The sequence below is a fragment of the Tachysurus fulvidraco genome, chromosome 6, assembly GCF_022655615.1.
Source record: "Tachysurus fulvidraco isolate hzauxx_2018 chromosome 6, HZAU_PFXX_2.0, whole genome shotgun sequence".
Classification (NCBI taxonomy): domain Eukaryota; kingdom Metazoa; phylum Chordata; class Actinopteri; order Siluriformes; family Bagridae; genus Tachysurus; species Tachysurus fulvidraco.
The window spans coordinates 17,082,641-17,103,552 of record NC_062523.1 but is presented as its reverse complement, the minus strand read 5'-3'; the positions used below and the strand labels follow the sequence as shown (position 1 = coordinate 17,103,552).

General features: G+C 36.2%; 1 protein-coding gene across 4 annotated transcripts; it reads left to right on the top strand.

The window, feature by feature from the left end:
* The first annotated feature begins 2,387 nt into the window (after window positions 1-2,387).
* On the top strand, window positions 2,388-18,723 carry LOC113654382. Of its 4 annotated transcripts, XM_047815291.1 has the most exons (17): window positions 2,388-2,496; window positions 2,903-3,187; window positions 3,466-3,708; window positions 5,394-5,678; window positions 5,962-6,204; window positions 6,348-6,632; window positions 6,885-7,127; window positions 10,729-11,013; window positions 11,266-11,508; window positions 12,098-12,373; window positions 13,242-13,484; window positions 14,851-15,135; window positions 15,409-15,651; window positions 16,243-16,527; window positions 16,801-17,043; window positions 17,635-17,919; window positions 18,202-18,723. In XM_047815291.1, the coding sequence occupies exons 1-17, from the start codon at window positions 2,439-2,441 to the stop codon at window positions 18,228-18,230; spliced, it is 4,059 nt and encodes a 1,352-aa protein (XP_047671247.1). In that variant the 5' UTR covers window positions 2,388-2,438; the 3' UTR covers window positions 18,231-18,723. The 4 variants fall into 4 exon arrangements, with proteins under 4 accessions (XP_047671247.1, XP_047671249.1, XP_047671250.1 ...); XM_047815293.1 differs by lacking the exons at window positions 5,962-6,204; window positions 6,348-6,632; XM_047815294.1 differs by lacking the exons at window positions 10,729-11,013; window positions 11,266-11,508.
* The last annotated feature ends 2,189 nt before the right edge of the window (window positions 18,724-20,912 follow it).

The window sequence follows — 20,912 nt, the reverse complement described above, 5'->3', positions numbered from 1 at the left end:
CAGAGGAGAGCTTTTCATAGCCATGGAACTGACTATGTACAGCATGTTGATGGTAATGATACAATGAAGCCATTTGGAATAGAAATAAATGGATGCATTGATGCATCTTCCCAAAGCTTTATATGGCTGCACTCATACAAAACAAACAGTGACCCAAAGGTTTTATAGAGACAAGACAGTATTTCTAAAACCTCTGGATGACTGTTAGTGACCCAAAGATTCTTGTTAGTTATTGTACTGTGTTGTTCAAAATTAAAGTCAATATGTAACCTTGCATTGCAAGTCTATGGTATGCAATTACAAACAACTGGTAAGCAAAAGAAGAGGCATTTTCAATGTGTTAGTAATCAGCATTTGTCCTATTTAATTAAAAGGGCAACCATGTTGTATCAGTCTAGAATGCAACATCTATTTTAGATAACAACATGAACTGCAAGCCTTTATTGGTTATAGGAAATATTATTGCTGAAACTGTATTAAATCATTGTATTATTGGTGTTTATTTTCTCTGTACTGTACTGAACAGATGTTTCCTATACTATTTCCATTATCTATACATTTCTCTCATAATTCTTTTCTTTTCATTATGGAAGTCTGGGTGGTCATAATTAACTGGCAACTCCACATGTATGCACAACATTTTGTCTCTTAAAGCCTTTCATATCTGTCGAGAGTGATGCCTTTGCTTCAAAATAAATGTAATACAGAGCAAAGCTGAAAAAAGGGACAGATGTTGTGTGCCTGATATGCTAAGGAATGTACTTAGAGCTGCCTATGCATTAGTGCTAGTCATTCATGGCAGGAGGGCTGAAGCCTTCTAGCTCAGACCTCATGGACGAGAGCACATTGCTCCACTGTTCAATGACAAATGCAGTTTCCTGAATACACTTTTGGTTGTTCAATCTCCTTCATTGGTTTTTGATTATTATCAGATGTTGGCACACTTCAACAACTGTGAAGATTCATAACTTCCAATAGACTTATTTGAAATAATGACACCATTTTTCCCTCTCTGTAGCATAGCTTCAAAAACTGTTGACAAGTTGACAGAAGCAGCAAACAGCCAGAAGCAGCTTGCACTTATGTTACAGATGAACATTTTACAGGACTAAAGATGGCGAGCCAAGCACAATGATTCAGACAATACTTTCCAACTATTGTTGACCAAAAATAGGACAAAGCACTTAAATTAAATTAATTCCCCAAAGTCTAGTGCATATAAAATCCCATCTCATACTGTGAATGCCACAATTCAGACAGTACCTCTCTTAAAACCCTGCCTTCACCAGCTATTTCAGTCTGACACTTTCCTCATAAATGTGATCCAAGATCTTTGAGAATCTGTCCATGATAAAGAAGCATTTTCTTTACTTTGTCCCTGTGAATGCTGGGTTCATCTCAGGTTCCTGTAAGAGGACTTAAAGGAAAGGGAGTGGATAACTGTAAAGACCAAAATAAGGTATAATCAAAATTGGAGTCCTCCATCTCAAGAGTATATCTTCTAGGAATGTCACAGTTCAGTTTTATTTATTAGCAGCTATAAAAACTGGTCCTTACCATTTTCTATATAAATATGTCTATTGTATAGCAAGACAAAATTGGCCTTGCTGTTACTTTCAGAGCCCTTTGTTCATGAAAGCACAAACAGATATAAGTAACAGCTGTTTGTAGCCTGTAATAACCCACAATTGATACAATACATACAAAGAATTATTTTGTTCAGAGAGCGAATTAAACAAGCTGTAGACTGAAATAGTTAATTAGAGAAATAAATATCAATACATATATCATATAACTAATTAACTTGTGTATACAAATAAATAAATACATACATAATTACATCTAAAAAACCCAACAATGCTGTTATGCTTTAATGCTTCTCATGTCCCAGTAGTCTGTATGCAGTTATTTTGGAGCTGCATAAATTGATATGAATTTTACCAGGTGAAAGCACTGCGTTGCACATTTACTTGTAATTCTGCAAATATCCACAGCCAAATGAAATACTAAAAATAATACTAAATAAGTCTAATACCAGTTTTAATTAAAACAAGTAAATCTACCTTCATACCATTCCACTATTCACACAAAAAGCTAAACATCAGTTATTAAACACATTTCTTTGTGTGTGTGTGTGTGTGTGTGTGTGTGTGTGTGTGTGTGTGTGTGTGTGTGTGTGTGTGTGTGTGTGTATGCATACATACATTTATTTATTTATGAAATTAATATAAAAAATATAAAATAGATAGATAGTTATTATTATTTGTTCATAGTTATTTGTTATTAGAGTTATATTGGATATAGTAGTGACACAAACAGCCTGAAACTCCTGTGTCTAACCTGTATGGTTAGAATGACATCATTTCCTTATCAAGGGGTGGGCAGGTGTCTCTCATAAGGACACATACTTTATGGAAAACCAGTAGTAAAGCAAAAACATGGCTAGAAAGGATTACATACAAGGCATCTTATTGTCATTTATTCTATTTTGTGTTGGTAAGTAAAACTTTTAAAGTGTTAAATAGATTAAAATAATGTCAGTGTATATAGTGTTGTAGCTAAAAGATAAGCTAAGCGCAATTTTTTATTTTTATTTATTTATTTATTTATTTATTTATTTATTTATTTATTCAAATTTTGTAGTCCTATATTAAGCTTAAAAGCCTATATTGTCTTACTTTGGAGCAAACCACATATATATATATATATATATTTTCCTATATTTATTTTCCGCTAATGCTGTCTGATGTTAGGTTTATCGTGTCCATTCTTTCCAAACAGCTGTAAGTCAATAAAACTATAATGTCTTTCTGGAAATTGATATTTTAAAATGTATTATAAGCTAAACATATTTTCATTCTGTATTTTACATTTAATTCTATTTTTTTCTGTGTTCCGTTAGGTTGTGTAGACTGTGAAAATTTTAAAACTGGGACAAATTACACTTTTAAGCCTGCGATACCAGGAGCTGTTGAATTGGGGGACTGGAAACTCAATGGAAATTTGGTGGTTGTGTGGGAAGGTAAAAGCAATCCTGTGTGGTACCGATTAAAAGACCGAGCACAGCTTAACACTGACAATGGCGACTTCACAGTACGGCTTAAGAAGGAAGACAGAGGTGTATTTAAGGCCCAATTCCTGGTTAAAGGGGTTCTGAAGCATTTTGAACGTACAATTAAAGTGATTGGTAAGTGAGCAGGTCATATTTTTGGCTTCCTTTATTAAGACAGGTCACACCATGTCATTACACTTGCACCTTATCGTGTTTGTTGATTTTGTACTCCAAACTCCAAATCCATGTTTTTATGAAATGAGATCAATGATTTAGAATTTATTTCTATGTAAAATTGGAGATCATCTAAGCATGTTTGCCTCACAGCTTTGGGGTTGGGGGTTCAATTCCCTTTTTTTTTTTTAGCGATCTATTGTTAATTATGGTCTAATAATGACATATTTTTCTTATAGATCCAGTGACTAAGCCAAAAGTGACTTGTGAGCAGAATGACCAAGATATAACACTCAAGTGTTCAGTGGAAGCTCCAGTGCAGGCACTGTTTACATGGTCCGGACCAGATGGGTTCTCTCATGTTGGGGATAGTGTTCAAATCACCAGAAAACCAAATGATGACTCAATCTATTACTGCTCTGCAAAAAATGAAGTGAGCGTAATGTCAGCAGAGTTCAAACTTAAGGACTGTATTTCTGAAGGTAATGCTTTACTTTTCTATTAGCTTTATTTCCTGCAGCTTACTGGCAGCTGCAGGAGCAGCAGCATGTTTCTCAATATCTCTTTGTTTCAGCAGGTATCATGGACACTGTGGGCACTGTGGGCTGTCTCTATACTTGGCTAGCAGCAGATATAATAACAATTATAATAGCAGCAGTAACATTAGCAACAGTAGTGTAGCAGATGTGGTCATTTTAACATTATTTGTATTAAGTCTATGTTTTGAGATATCCAAGCCACTGTATTACTGAGTCACTGTAATTATAATCTGTGGGTTAAAATGGGAATTTTTTTCTAAATTAAACTGAAAATTAATTTAAACGCATACAGATACTGCAAAGAAGAGTCAACATTGTCATAATGTACCAAATATACAGCTGTCCTTTAGCTGCTCCCTGTTTAGTGTCACCACAGCATATCAACTGATTTGCATATTTGATTTGGCACAGGTTTGGTGTCTTTCCTGACAGAACCCTCCCATTTTATCCAAGCCTAGGTCTAGTACTCAAAGGTAAACCTTCAGTGGATAGGATGAGTCCCTGCCTGGGAATCAACCCAGGCTGCGGAAGTGAGAAGCGGGATACTGCTGCTAGTCCACCAGGGACCTAATCTGCCAAATATACAGTAATTGTAGAGTGGATAAAGAGTGGTTAATGCTTCTCTTATATACAACAGAAACTTGTGAAGACAGAAAATGTTTGCTGGTAAAAATGATTAGAAAATAACTAAATGCACAAAAGAAATGGACAGACCAAGTAACATGTTAAAGAATGGAATTTCAGCTGCTTATACTTATAAAATCAAATCTACATAAATATCTCTGATGTAAAGTTGCAAGACGTTAAGCTTTAACACACTTTCATTCATTCATTCATTCATTCATTCATTCATTCATTTTCTACCGCTTATACGAACTTCTCGGGTCAAGGGGAGCCTGTGCCTATCTCAGGCGTCATCGGGCATCAAGGCAGGATACACCCTGGACGGAGTGCCAACCCATCGCAGGGCACAAACACACTCTTATTCACACACACACTACGGACAATTTTCCAGAGATGCCAATCAACCTACCATGCATGTCTTTGGACCGGGGAAGGAAACCCCCGAGACACGGGGAGAACATGCAAACTCCACACACACAAGGCGGAGGCGGAAATCGAACCCCGACCCTGGAGGTGTGAGGCAAACGTGCTAACCACTAAGCCACCGTGCCCCCTAACAGGCACTTTATAACTTGCTTATTTGGTTCTCTATGTATTGCTTGAGAAAGGGAGTGGAGTGAAAAAAATTTGATGATGTCCAAATTCTTGTAAGAACATGGACTCTGATTTTAGGTCATAAACAACCAATTTTAAAAAAAATGAACAAAAGCTGAGACTTACAGCACAAATCTAAATGAATTGAAGAGTCAGAATGATGACCGAATGTCATCATGGTGTTGGGTTATTTTAGCCTTGCAGTGGATGTTTCTTAGCTCATAGTTTTGAGATTGTGACAGAAACCGGTGTTGATGGCTTCTGTGATTAAAACCATAAAATTTTCTGTTTTTCTTTTCTGACACTAACTTTGTCTTTGTTTTTTATGTTATTTTAAAATGTTTTATAAGATAAATATAATTTCATTTTGCATTTTACATTTCATTCTGTTTCTTTCTGTGTTCCGTTAGGTTGTGTAGACTGTGAAAATTTTAAAACTGGGACAAATTACACTTTTAAGCCTGCGATACCAGGAGCTATTGAATTGGGGTACTGGAGACTCAATGGCAATTTGGTGGTTGTGTGGGAAGGTAAAAGTAATCCTGTGTGGTACCGATTAAAAGACCGAGCACAACTTAACACTGACAATGGAGACCTCACAGTTCGGCTGAAGAAGGAAGACAGCGGTGTATTTAAGGCCCGATTCCAGGGGCAAGGGTTCCTGAAGGATTTTGAACGTACAATTAAAGTGATTGGTGAGTGAGCACTTAATTTTTTGGACTCCATTATTAAGACAGGTCACACCATGTCATTACACTTGCGACTTTTCATCTTTGTTGATTTTGTACTCCAAACTCCAAACTCCAATTCCATGTTTTTACGAAATTAGATCAATGATTTATTATTACATTCTATGTAACATTGGGGATCATTTAACCATGTTTGCCTCACAGCTCTGGGGTTGAGGGTTCTATTCCCATTTCTCCTTTAGCGATCTGTTGTTAATTATGGTCTAATAATGACATATTTTTCTTCTAGATACAGTGACTAAGCCAAAAGTGTCTTGTGAGCAGAATGACCAAGATATAACACTCAAGTGTGCAGTGGAAGCTCCAGTGCAGGCACTGTTTACATGGTCTGGACCAGATGGGTTCTCTCATGTTGGGGATAGTGTTCAAATAACCAGAAAACAAAATGATGACTCAATCTATTACTGCTCTGCAAAAAATGGAGAGAGCGTAATGTCAGCAGAGTTCAAACTTAAGGACTGTATTTCTGAGGGTAATGCCTAACTTTTCTACTTTGCTTTCACTCCTGCAGCTTACCTGGCAGACAAGTTATTTTATTATAAAATGTATTATAAGCTAAACATATTTTCTTTCTGTATTTTACATTCAATTCTGTTTCATTCTTTGTTCCGTTAGGTTGTGTAGACTGTGAAAATTTTAAAACTGGGACAAATTACACTTTTAAGCCAGCGATACCAGGAGTTATTGAATTGGGGGACTGGAAACTCAATGGCAATTTGGTGGTTGTGTGGGAAGGTAAAAGTGAGCCTGTGTGGTACCGAATAAAAGACCGAGCACAGCTTAACACTGACAATGGCGACCTCACAGTTCGGCTGAAGAAGGAAGACAGCGGTGTATTTAAGGCCCAATTCCAGGTGCAAGGAGTTCTGAAGTATTTTGAACGTACAATTAAAGTGATTGGTAAGTGAGCAGGTCATTTTTTTGGCCTCCTTTATTTAGACAGGTCACACCGTGTCATTAGACTTGCAACTTATCGTGTTTGTTGATTTTGTACTCCAAACTCCAAACTCCAATTCCAGGTTTTTACGAAATGAGATCAATAATTTCTATGTAACATTTGAGATCAATTAAGCATGTTTGCCTCACAGCTCCTGGGTTGGAGGAACTTTTCCAATTTATTCTTGGTCTAATAATGACATATTTTTCTTCTAGATCCAGTGACTAAGCCAAAAGTGACTTGTGAGCAGAATGACCAAGATATAACACTCAAGTGTGCAGTGGAAGCTCCAGTGCAGGCACTGTTTACATGGTCTGGACCAGATGGGTTCTCTCATGTTGGGGATAGTGTTCAAATAACCAGAAAACAAAATGATAACTCAATCTATTACTGCTCTGCAAAAAATGAAGTGAGCGTAATGTCAGCAGAGTTCAAACTTAAGGACTGTATTTCTGAGGGTAATGCCTAACTTTTATACTTTGCTTTCGCTCCTGCAGCTTACCTTTCGGCTGCAGGAGCAGCAACATGTTTCTCAATATCTCTTTGTTTCAGCAGGTATCATGGACACTGTGGGCACTGTGGGCTGTCTCTATACTTGGCTAGCAGCAGATATATTAACAATTATAATAACAGCAGTAACATTAGCAACAGTAGTGTAGCAGATGTGGTCATTTTAACATTATTTGTATTAAGTCTATGTTTTGAGATATCCAAGAGATTGTATTACTGAGTCACTGTAATTATAATTTGTGGGTTAACTTGGGAAATCTTTGATAAATTAAACTGAAATTAATTTAAACGCATACAGATACTGCAAAGAAGAGTCAACATTGTCATAATGTACCAAATATACAATGCTTATTTGGCTCTCTATGTATTGCTTGAGAAAGGGAGTGGAGTGAAAAAAAAAAGTTATGACGTCCGAATTCTTGTAAAAATATGGACTCTGATTGTAGGTCATAAACAACCAATGTAAAAAAAAACATTGGCACTCTGTCCAGGGTAGTTCGGATGTACCCGAGTAGTTCGGATAAGCGGTAGAAAATGAATGAATACAAACGAGTTATTTTATTTTAAAATGTATTATAAGCCAAACATATTTTCATTCTGTATTTTAGATTTAATTCTGTTTCATTTTGTGTTCCGTTAGGCTGTGTAGACTGTGAAAATTTTAAAACTGGGACAAATTACACTTTTAAGCCAGCGATACCAGGAGCTATTGAATTGGGGGACTGGAGACTCAATGGCAATTTGGTGGTTGTGTGGGAAGGTAAAAGCAATCCTGTGTGGTACCGATTAAAAGACCGAGCACAACTTAACACTGACAATGGAGACCTCACAGTTCGGCTGAAGAAGGAAGACAGAGGTGTATTTAAGGCCCAATTCCAGGGGCAAGGGTTCCTGAAGCATTTTGAACGTACAATTAAAGTGATTGGTGAGTGAGCAGGTCATTTTTTTGGCCTCCTTTATTAAGACAGGCAACACCATGTCATTACACTTGCGACTTATCGTCTTTGTTGATTTGTACTCCAAACTCCAAACAATAATAATAATTATACATGATTTTTATTCTTTTTGTAAGTCAAATTCTCAATTTGCAGTTTGTATTTTGTTAATTATATTAAAGTCATGTCAGTGTATATACACTACTGTGCCAGAGAATTAGGTAAAGAAATTCTTTGATACAAAGATGCCTTCAAAAATAATTCAATAATCATCTACTATAAAGAGTCATAATTAATAATTGAAACAATAATTTCATATATGAAAGATGCTTCAATAGCTAGGACCAGTGTGCAGTTCCACTGTGCAAACCCACATGCAATACACACTTCTGCCTATGTTCTCTGCCTATGTACTTCATTCATTCATTCATTCATTCAGTCATTCATTTTCTACCGCTTATCCGAACTACCTCGGGTCACGGGGAGCCTGTGCCTATCTCAGGCGTCATCGGGCATCAAGGCAGGATAAACCCTGGATAGAGTGTCAACCCATTGCAGGGCACACACACTCTCATGCCTATGTACTTGAATAAAAAAATTTTTAATATCTAAATATTTAGTTTTTGAGTGACTGAGATTTTACTAAAAGAACAAATCAGGCATCAAACATGAAGATGTTTGCATTTTTTCATGATATTGTAATCTTTATTGTAAATTATATTTCAACATAATTTTCCCCGGGCACCGCAGCATAAGATAGCTGTAGCTGCCCACTGCTCCGGGTGTGTGTTCACGGTGTGTGTGTGTTCACTGCTGTGTGTGTGCACTTTGGATGGGTCAAATGCAGAGAACGAATTCTGATTCACGTCACTTTCACTTTCACTTTCAACATCATTTGTAATATCAAATAACTGTTTAAGAAAATAAAGTTGATAACTGGTTTGTACAAATATTTTTATTCTGTTTTCCATTGTGTGTATGTTGTGTATACTGTGAACATGATGCAACTGGGACAAATTACACTTTTATGCCAGCGATACCAGGAGGTATTGAATTGGGGGACTGGAGATTCAATGACAAATTGGTGGTTGAGTGGGAAGGTAAAGATGAGCCTATGTGGTACCGATTACAAGAGCACAGCTTAACACTGACAATGGAGACCTCACACTTGAGTCTTAGTCTTTACATACTGAAAAACAAGAAAAAGACAGCCATATTACTAAAGGACTAAAAGGACTGAACCAGTATAGGGCAGATAAAATTGTCTGGCAAACAGCTTTTCCTGTTTGCATTATTAGAAGCATATGTTGCATCATACTGTTAAAATTGCAGTGTATTATCTGTATTGATTTTGTACTTTCATGAAACTCCAAACTACTGAATCTAAAATGTAAGATGAATCTGAGATGAATTTCTATCTAAAAATTTAAATTACATACTGTAATAAAGACATTTTCAGCAAGGATGTTTTATTACATACGAAGTAATATTTTGTTCAGAGAGCAAATTAAACAAGCCATAGACTGAAATAGTTAATTAGAGAAATAAATATCAATACATATATCATATAACTTATTAACTTGTGTACACAAAAAAATAAATAAATACATAATTAAATAAAAAAAACAATGCTGTTATGCTTTAATGCTTCTCATGTCCCAGTAGTCTGTATGAAGTTATTTTGGAGCTGCATAAATTGATATGAAGATTAACAGGTGAAAGCACTAAATTGCACATTTATTTGTAATTCTGCAAATATTCAACAGTTTTCAGTTTTAATTAATACAAGTAAATATCCACCTTCACACCATTCCACTATTCACACAAAAAGCTAAACATCAGTTATTAAAAACATTTCTTTGTGTGTGTGTGTGTGTGTGTGTGTGTGTGTGTGTGTGTGTGTGTGTGTGTGTGTGTATGCATACATAGATTTATTTATTTATGAAATTAATATAAAAAATATAAAATAGATAGTTATTATTATTTGTCATAGTTATTCGTTATTAGAGTTATATTGGATATAGTAGTGACACAAACAGCCTGAAACTCCTGTGTCTAACCTGTATGGTTAGAATGACATCATTTCCTTATCAAGGGGGTGGGCAGGTGTCTCTCATAAGGACACATACTTTATGGAAAACCAGTAGTAAAGCAAAAACATGGCTAGAAAGGATTACATACAAGGCATCTTATTGTCCTTTATTCTATTTTGTGTTGGTAAGTAAAACTTTTAATTTGCAGTATGTAAATATATTAAAATAATGTCAGAAGTGTAAAGTAATGTCAGTGTATATACAGTAGCTAAATGATAAGCTAAGCTCAAAAAAATAACAGACTAATGAAGAGAAGGATTTTTTTTGTACATATTTTGTAGTCCTATATTAAGCTTAAAAGCCTATATTTTCTTATTTTGGAGGAAAGCAAAAAATATATATACATTTCCCTCTGATGCTATCTGAGGTTGGGTTTTTCTAGTCCATTCTTTCCAAACAGATGTAAGTCAATAAAACTATAATGTCATTCCATAATTTGACATTTTAAAATGTATTATAAGCTAAACATATTTTCATTTTGTATTTTACATTTAATTCTGTTTCTTTCTGTGTTCCGTTAGGTTGTGTAGACTGTGAAAATGTTAAAACTGGGACAATTTACACTTTTAAGCCTGCGATACCAGGAGTTATTGAATTGGGGAACTGGAAACTCAATGGCTATTTGGTGGTTGAGTGGGAAGGTAAACGTGAGCCTGTGTGGTACCGATTAAAAGACCGAGCACAGCTTAACACTGACAATGGAGACCTCACAGTTCGGCTGAAGAAGGAAGACAGCGGTGTATTTAGGGCCCAATTCCAGGGGCAAGGGGTTCTGAACTATTTTGAACGTAAAATTAAAGTGATTGGTAAGTGAGCAGGTCATATTTTTGGCCTCCATTATTAAGACAGGTCACACCGTGTCATTACACTTGCAACTTATCGTGTTTGTTGATTTTGTACTCCAAACTCCAAACTCCAAATCCATGTTTTTAGGAAATGAGATCAATAATTTCTATGTAACATTGGAGATCAATTAAGCATGTTTGCCTCACAGCTCTTGGGTTGGAGGAACTTTTCCAATTTATTCTTGGTCTAATAATGAAATATTTTTCTTCTAGATCCAGTGACTAAGCCAAAAGTGACTTGTGAGCAGAATGACCAAGATATAACACTCAAGTGTGCATTGGAAGCTCCAGTGCAGGCACTGTTTATATGGTCCGGACCACATGGGTTCTCTCATGTTGGGGATAGTGTTCAAATCACCAGAAAACAAAATGATGACTCAATCTATTACTGCTCTGCACAAAATGAAGTGAGCGTAATGTCAGCAGAGTTCAAACTTAAGGACTGTATTTCTGAGGGTAATACCTAACTTTTATACTTTGCTTTCGCTCCTGCAGCTTACCTTTCAGCTGCAGGAGCAGCAGCATGTTTCTCAATATCTCTTTTTTTTCAGCAGGTATCATGGACACTGTGGGCACTGTGGGCTGTCTCTATACTTGGCTAGCAGCTGATATAATAACAATTATAATAGCAGCAGTAACATTAGCAGCAGCAGTGTAGCAGATGTGGTCATTTTAACATTATTTGTATTAAGTATATGTTTTGAGATATCCAAGCCACTGTATTACTGAGTCACTGTAATTATAATCTGTGAGTTAATATGGGAAGTCTTTGATAAATTAAACTGAAAATTGGCACCCTAGAGGTCCAGTAGCTTTCACAATCTTTCTGTCCACTCGCCTCCAAAATGCACCGGCCTTTGCGAATTCTTGCACCGTCAAAGCCAACATCAAAGTTTGTCGCGACGAACTTTATAAATCGAGTTACTTTTTGCTTTTTTAATAATATGTATGTAATGATTTAATTTGATAATATGAATTGTATTATGACTACTGCACATTTGTATTATGACTACTGCACATTTTCTTTGTGTTTCCGGTTGTGTAGACTGTAAACATGTGGCAACTGGGACAGTTTACACTTTTACGTCAGGGATAACAGGAGATATTGAATTGGGTGACTGGAGACTCAATGGCAATTTGGTGGTTGAGTGGGAAGGTAAAAGTGAGCCTGTGTGGTACCGATTACAAGACCGAGCAAAGCTTAACCGTGCCAACGGAGACCTCTCAGTTGTTCTGCAGAAGAATGACAGCGGTGAATATAAGGCCCTATTCCAAGTGAAAGGAGTTCTGCAGTATTATGTCATTACAATTAATGTGATTGGTAAGTGAGTCTTAGTCTGTGTTTTAATTATTTAAAATTATATCACAACGCTGTTGACTTTTCCTGTCACAATGTGTGATTTTTTTTCATTTTCTATTCGTGGACTTTTTTTTTTTTTTTTAACATTTATAAAAGGAATCTTTGGTGTCAGTGACTTGTGACGGTCAATACTAGGACAGTGGTGGCTCAATGGTAAAAGCTTTTGGTTAATGATCAGGTGTTTACGCCCCTGCACTGTCAAGCTGACACTTTTGGCCCCTTGAGCAAGGCCCTTAACCCTCTGTTCTCTGGTGATGCTGTAACAAGGCTGACCCTGTGCTCTGACAACAACTTTCTGGGATATGCAAAAAGAAAAAAGTTTCATTGTGCTGTATTGTCGGCAAATAATGGCTTCTCCAGAAGGTTTAATCAGTAAAAAAAATAAAAAATAAAAATCTGGCAGTCTTAAGTTAAGGAGAGTCTGTAAGGAAATAAGTGTTTATAACTGCTATAGTGTAATTAAAAACAGGAACTAACTTATCTTGCAGACGAGTTATCTTGTTCTATATTTATTAAATATACTAAAATATTAAAAACACCAAGTGTTTTTCAGTAGCAAATAAAAAATATATTTAGCAAAATGTTGTGGTATAAGAGCAATAAAACTTGTCAAGGTGTAAGAGGGAAAAGTGCATCATTCTACATGTGACACCAGCTATTGTGGATTGTTTTCCTATAACAGTACCGGGCCATCATATTTCATTTTTGCACATCACATTTGTATATTTCTTTCTACAACTTTCAATCAGGCTGTATTTTACTATGTATCTGTATATGCATTACAATATACCTTGTTTTAGTGACCAGAGTTTACTTATTTTAATTTCAGATCCAGTGACTAAGCCGAAAGTAACTTGTGAGCAGAATGACCAAGGTATAACACTTAAGTGTTCACTGGTTCCTCCAGTGGAGGCAAAGTTTAAATGGACCGGACCAAATGGGTTCTCTCATGTTGGGGATAGTGTTCAAATCACCAGAAAACCAAATGATGACTCAATCTATTACTGCTCTGCAAAAAATGAAGTGAGCGTAATGTCAGCAGAGTTCAAACTTAAGGACTGTATTTCTGAAGGTAATGTGTTACTTTTCTACTTTGCTTTCACTCCTGCAGCTTACTGGCAGCTGCAGGAGCAGCAGCATGTTTCTCAATATCTCTCTTTTTTTCAGCAGGTATCATGGACACTGTAAGCACTGTGGGCTGTCTCTATACTTGGCTAGCAGCAGATATAATAACAATTATAATAGCAGCAGTAACATTAGCAGCAGCAGAGTAGCAGATGTGGTCATTTTAACATTATTTGTATTAAGTCTATGTTTTGAGATATCCAAGCCACTGTATTACTGAGTCACTGTAATTATAATCTGTGGGTTAAAATGGGAAATCTTTGATAAATGAAACTGAAAATTAATTTAAACGCATAAAGATACTGCAAAGAAGAGTCAACATTGTCATAATGTACCAAATATACAGCTGTCCTTTAGCTGCTCCCTGTTCAGTGTCACCACAGCATATCAACTGATTTGCATATTTGATTTGGCACATGTTTGGTGTCTTTCCTGACAGAACCCTCCCATTTTATCCAAGCTTGGGACTAGTACTCAGAGTTAACCCCTCAGTGGATAGGATGAGTCCCTGCCTGGGAATCCACCCAGGCTGCGGAAGTGAGAAGCGGGATACTGCCGCTAGTCCACCAGAGACCTAATCTGCCAAATATGCAGTAAATGTAGAGTGAATAAAGAGTGGCTAATGCTACTCTTATATACAACAAAAACTTGTGAAGACAGACAATGTGTGCTGGTAAAAATGATTTAAAAATTACTAAATGCACAAAAGAAATGGACAGACCAAGTAACATGTTAAAGAATGGATTTTCAGCTGCTTATATTTATAAAATTAAATCTACATAAATAGCTCTGATGTAAAGTTGCAAGACAATAAACTCAATCAGTAACACACTTTCTAACTTGCTTATTTGGCTCTGTATGTATTGCTTGCGAAAGGTAGTGGAGTGAAAATAATGTGATGATGTCCGAATTCTTGTAAAAATAAGGACTCTGATTTTAGGTCATAAACAGCCAATTTAAAAAAGAAAATAAAAGAATGAACAAAATCTGAGACCCACAGCACAAACCTAAATGAATTGAAGAGTCAGAATGATGACAGAATGTCATCATGGTGTTGTGTTATTTTAGCCTTGCAGTGGATGTTTCTTAGCTCATGGTTTTGAGATAGTAACAGAAACCGGTGTTGATGGCTTCTGTGATTAAAACCATAAAATTTACTGTTTTTCTTTTCTGACACCCTTTGTCTTTTAGACTGCAGTTTTATAAAAGTGGTGATTACAGACGAGTTATGTTATTTTAAAATGCATTATAAGATAAATATATTTTCTTTCTGTATTTTACATTTCATTCTGTTTCTTTCTGTGTTCCGTTAGGTTGTGTAGACTGTGAAAATTTTAAAACTGGGACAATTTACACTTTTAAGCCTGCGATACCAGGAGCTATTGAATTGGGGGACTGGAGACTCAATGGCAATTTGCTGGTTGAGTGGGAAGGTAAAAGTGAGCCTGTGTGGTACCGATTAAAAGACCGAGCACAGCTTAACACTGACAATGGAGACCTCACAGTTCGGCTGAAGAAGGAAGACAGCGGTGTATTTATGGCCCAATTCCAGGTGCAAGGGGTTGTGAAGTATTTTGAACGTACAGTTAAAGTGATTGGTGAGTGAGAACTTAATTTTTTGGCCTCCATTATTAAGACAGGTCACACAGTGTCATTACACTCGCGACTTATCGTGTTTGTTGATTTTGTACTCCAAACTCCAAATCCATGTTTTTTGCAAGATTAGATCAATGATTTATTATTAATTTCTATGTATTGGAGATCATTTATCATGTTTGCCTCACATCTATTGGGTTGAGGGTTCTATTACCATTTCTTCTTTAGCGATCTATTGTTAATTATGGTCTAATAATGACATATTTTTCTTCTAGATACAGTGACTAAGCCAAAAGTGACTTGTGAGCAGAATGACCAAGATATAACACTCAAGTGTTCAGTGGAAGCTCCAGTGCAGGCACTGTTTACATGGTCCGGACCAGATGGGTTCTCTCATGTTGGGGATAGTGTTCAAATCACCAGAAAACAAAATGATGACTCAATCTATTACTGCTCTGCACAAAATGAAGTGAGCGTAATGTCAGCAGAGTTCAAACTTAAGGACTGTATTTCTGAGGGTAATACCTAACTTTTATACTTTGCTTTCGCTCCTGCAGCTTACCTTTCAGCTGCAGGAGCAGCAACATGTTTCTCAATATCTCTTTGTTTCAGCAGGTATCATGGACACTGTGGGCACTGTGGGCTGTCTCTATACTTGGCTAGCAGCAGATATAATAACAATTATAATAGCAGCAGTAACATTAGCAGCAGTAGTGTAACAGATGTGGTCATTTTAACATTATTTGTATTAAGTCTATGTTTTGAGATATCCAAGAGATTGTATTACTGAGTCACTGTAATTATAATCTGTGGGTTAAAATGGGAAATCTTTTGTAAATTAAACTGAAAATTAATTTAAACGCATACAGATACTGCAAAAAAGAGTCAACATTTTCATAATGTACCAAATATACAGTTGTCCTTTAGCTGCTCCCTGTTCAGTGTCACCACAGCATATCAACTGATTTGCATATTTGATTTGGCACAGGTTTGGTGTCTTTCCTGACAGAACCCTTCCATTTTATCCAAGCTTTAATATGTATTATAAGAGAAACATATTTTCTTTCTGTATTTTACATTTCATTCTGTTTCTTTCTGTGTTCCGTTAGGTTGTGTAGACTGTGAAAATTTTAAAATTGGGACAATTTACACTTTTAAGCCTGCGATACCAGGAGCTATTGAATTGGGGGACTGGAGACTCAATGGCAATTTGCTGGTTGAGTGGGAAGGTAAAAGTGAGCCTGTGTGGTACCGATTAAAAGACCGAGCACAGCTTAACACTGACAATGGAGACCTCACAGTTCGGCTGAAGAAGGAAGACAGCGGTGTATTTAAGGCCCATTTCCTGGTGCAAGGGGTTATGAAGTATTTTGAACGTACAGTTAAAGTGATTGGTGAGTGAGAACTTAATTTTTTGGCCTCCATTATTAAGACAGGTCACACAGTGTCATTACACTCGCGACTTATCGTGTTTGTTGATTTTGTACTCCAAACTCCAAATCCATGTTTTTTGCGAGATTAGATCAATGATTTATTATTAATTTCTATGTATTGGAGATCATTTATCATGTTTGCCTCACATCTATTGGGTTGGGGGTTCTATTACCATTTCTTCTTTAGCGATCTATTGTTAATTATGGTCTAATAATGACATATTTTTCTTCTAGATACAGTGACTAAGCCAAAAGTGACTTGTGAGCAGAATGACCAAGATATAACACTCAAGTGTTCAGTGGAAGCTCCAGTGCAGGCACTGTTTACATGGTCCGGACCAGATGGGTTCTCTCATGTTGGGGATAGTGTTCAAATCACCAGAAAACAAAATGATGACTCAATCTATTACTGCTCTGCAAAAAATGAAGTGAGCGTAATGTCAGCAGAGTTCAAACTTAAGGACTGTATTTCTGAGGGTAATGCCTAACTTTTATACTTTGCTTTCGCTCCTGCAGCTTACCTTTCAGCTGCAGGAGCAGCAACATGTTTCTCAATATCTCTTTGTTTCAGCAGGTATCATGGACACTGTGGGCACTGTGGGCTGTCTCTATACTTGGCTAGCAGCAGATATAATAACAATTATAATAGCAGCAGTAACATTAGCAGCAGTAGTGTAACAGATGTGGTCATTTTAACATTATTTGTATTAAGTCTATGTTTTGAGATATCCAAGAGATTGTATTACTGAGTCACTGTAATTATAATCTGTGGGTTAAAATGGGAAATCTTTTGTAAATTAAACTGAAAATTAATTTAAACGCATACAGATACTGCAAAAAAGAGTCAACATTTTCATAATGTACCAAATATACAGTTGTCCTTTAGCTGCTCCCTGTTCAGTGTCACCACAGCATATCAACTGATTTGCATATTTGATTTGGCACAGGTTTGGTGTCTTTCCTGACAGAACCCTTCCATTTTATCCAAGCTTTAATATGTATTATAAGAGAAACATATTTTCTTTCTGTATTTTACATTTCATTCTGTTTCTTTCTGTGTTCCGTTAGGTTGTGTAGACTGTGAAAATTTTAAAATTGGGACAATTTACACTTTTAAGCCTGCGATACCAGGAGCTATTGAATTGGGGGACTGGAGACTCAATGGCAATTTGCTGGTTGAGTGGGAAGGTAAAAGTGAGCCTGTGTGGTACCGATTAAAAGACCGAGCACAGCTTAACACTGACAATGGAGACCTCACAGTTCGGCTGAAGAAGGAAGACAGCGGTGTATTTAAGGCCCATTTCCTGGTGCAAGGGGTTATGAAGTATTTTGAACGTACAGTTAAAGTGATTGGTGAGTGAGAACTTAATTTTTTGGCCTCCATTATTAAGACAGGTCACACAGTGTCATTACACTCGCGACTTATCGTGTTTGTTGATTTTGTACTCCAAACTCCAAACTCCAATTCCTGTTTTTTTACGAAATTAGATCAATGATTTATTATTATTTTTTATGTAAAATTGGAGATCATTTATCATGTTTGCCTCATATCTATTGGGTTGGGGGTTCTATTCCCATTTCTTCTTTAGCGATCTATTGTTAATTATGGTCTAATAATGACATTTTTTCTTCTAGATCCAGTGACTGCCAAAAGTGACTTCTGAGCAGATTGATCTAGATATAACACTCAAGTGTTTAGTGGACGCTCCAGATGGGTTCTCTCATGTTGGGGATAGTGTTCAAATCACCAGAAAATGATGACTCAATCTACTACTGCTCTGCAAAAAATGAAGTGAGCGTAATGTCAGCAGAGTTCAAACTTAAGGACTGTATTTCTGAGGGTAATGCTTCTCTTATATACTGTACAACAAAAACTTGTGAAGACAGACAATGTGAGCTGGTAAAAATGATTTGAAAGTAATAAATGCACAAAAGAGATGGACAGACCAAATCTTCATAAATATCTCTTATGTAAAGTTGCAAGACAATAAACTCAAGCAATAACACACTTTCTAACTTGCTTATTTGGCTCTCTATATATTGCTTGAGAAAGGGAGTGGAGTGAAAAAACAATGATGATGTGACAGATGATTGTGACAGAAACTGGTGTTGATGCCTTCTGCGATTAAAACCATAAAATTTCCTGTTTTTCTTTTATGAGACTTTGTCCTTTAGGCTTCATTTTTATAGAAGTAGTGAATAGTGATGAGTTAAAAAAGAAAAAAGAAAAAAAGAAAAATCAAAAAGAAAACAACTTGTTCCCATTACATTTTTTATTTGGTTAAATATAACATAGAATTGTTTTTTCCGGTTGTGACCACACACACACACACACACACACACACACACACACACACACACACACACACACACACACACACACACACACATGCTATTCCAAATCTAACTGCAAGCATAACTATGTTAGTCTGATTTTTCATTTTACTAAGCTTCATGAAAAATTGTTAATTTTTCAAGGCATTAATGGCTTCTATAATTTAACTAATTTAACATAGTTTCTCTCCAAGTTTTTAGACACGTCTAGGAAACGAAAGCAGAATCTCTCAGCTCTGATATTATATTTAGTATTTGATCTAAGGCTCAAAGAACTAAACTAAGCAAAACAAAGAACTGCTATTCCAATACTTTTGGATGTGCATTTATTAAGTAAAATGACAAATCTTTTTATTGTAAGAAAGCATGGCCCTTTCAAATTTAAGTGCTCTGGTATTAGGAGTTGCATTCGTAACTCTATTTGTACATCTATTCACTAGTTTATATATGATATTGTTAACTAAAACACACACACACTCACACACATGCGCGTGCACACACGCACACACACACAAACAAATTCATCTCTACACCATTCATACAGACAATAAATGCCAGCTGAATTTGTCAATCACACACTTTACTTAACACTAACTTCCTCAATATATTTTAAGTGTAAATTGCTTCTATGCAATTTTTGGTACACCATAGTAATACAAAGAATATGACCAGAAACAGTAACATACAGGGCATCATAATGTTTTTAATTCTATTTGTAAGTCAAATTCTCAATTTGCAGTTTGTTTTTTGTTAATTATATTAAAGTGATGTCAGTGTAAATACTCTTATGTGCCAGAGAATTAGGTAAATAAATTCTGTAATGCAAAGATGCCTTCAAAATAATTAAATAAACATCAACTATAAAGAGTCATAAACAATAATTATTGAAATACAATCAATAATTTCTATCGGATCACAGAAAACGCATGAAGTGACCATGTGTAAAAACCCCCTTAGTATTTACAGACTGAAAAAAAGGGAAAAAAAAAAAACAAAAAACAGCCATATTACTAAAGGACTAAATAAACTGAGTCAGTATAGGGCAGATAAAATTGTCTGGCAAAAAGAAATGTATTACTGGTATTTATGAATTTTCATGTTTATGAGATATTTTGTGCTGTGGTATGCTAACAGATCAACAGCAGATCATTTCCTGTTTCCATTATTAGAATTGTATATTGCATCATACTATTAAAATTGCAGTGTATTATCTTTACTGATTTTGTACTTTCATGAAGCTCCAAACTACTGAATCTGAGATGAATATCTATCTAAAAATTTAAATTACATACTGTAATAAAGACATTTCCAGCAAGGATATGTTTTACTGTGTATGTTTTGTGTTAAACCATCCATCCATCCATCCATCCGTCTTCTACCGCTTATCCGGGGCCGGGTCACGGGGGCAGCAGACTAAGCAGGGATGCCCAGACTTCCCTCTCCCCAGACACTTCCTCCATCAGTTATGGCCATCATTAATAGTAGACCACTCACTGCTGAACATTTGAATGACCCATCCTCACTGGAACCTTTAACTCTCAACCACATTCTTACAATGAAGTCTACAATTATTTTGCCCCCACCTGGGTTGTCTGGAACCACGTAACAAATGGAAGCTGGCTAAAATCACAGATGTTTACCCAGGGTCAGATGTTAGGGTAAGGAAAATAAAGTTGTTAGTCAGTGAGACTACTTTTGACAAAAAGGGAAAGCCACAACTAGAACAGATTTTCTTGAAAGACCTGTGCAAAAGGTTGTTACTCTGATTGAGACAGATTAAGTATTACCACGTTGGTTTGAAAGGCACACCTAAGTGTTAAACGTTATCAAGCATTGTTGTGATGTATTGAATGCTTCAAGCTTTTGACTCCGTAAACGTTCCGTAGCCAAGGGGGCGGGGCTTTGGTGACGCCGTACGTGGCGCAGGTAGTTCGAGAAAGTTCAGTAAAAGAGTTACCTGAGAAAGGAGCAGACTGCCTCTCGTGTGTTCTTTCAAGCAGATACATTACAGA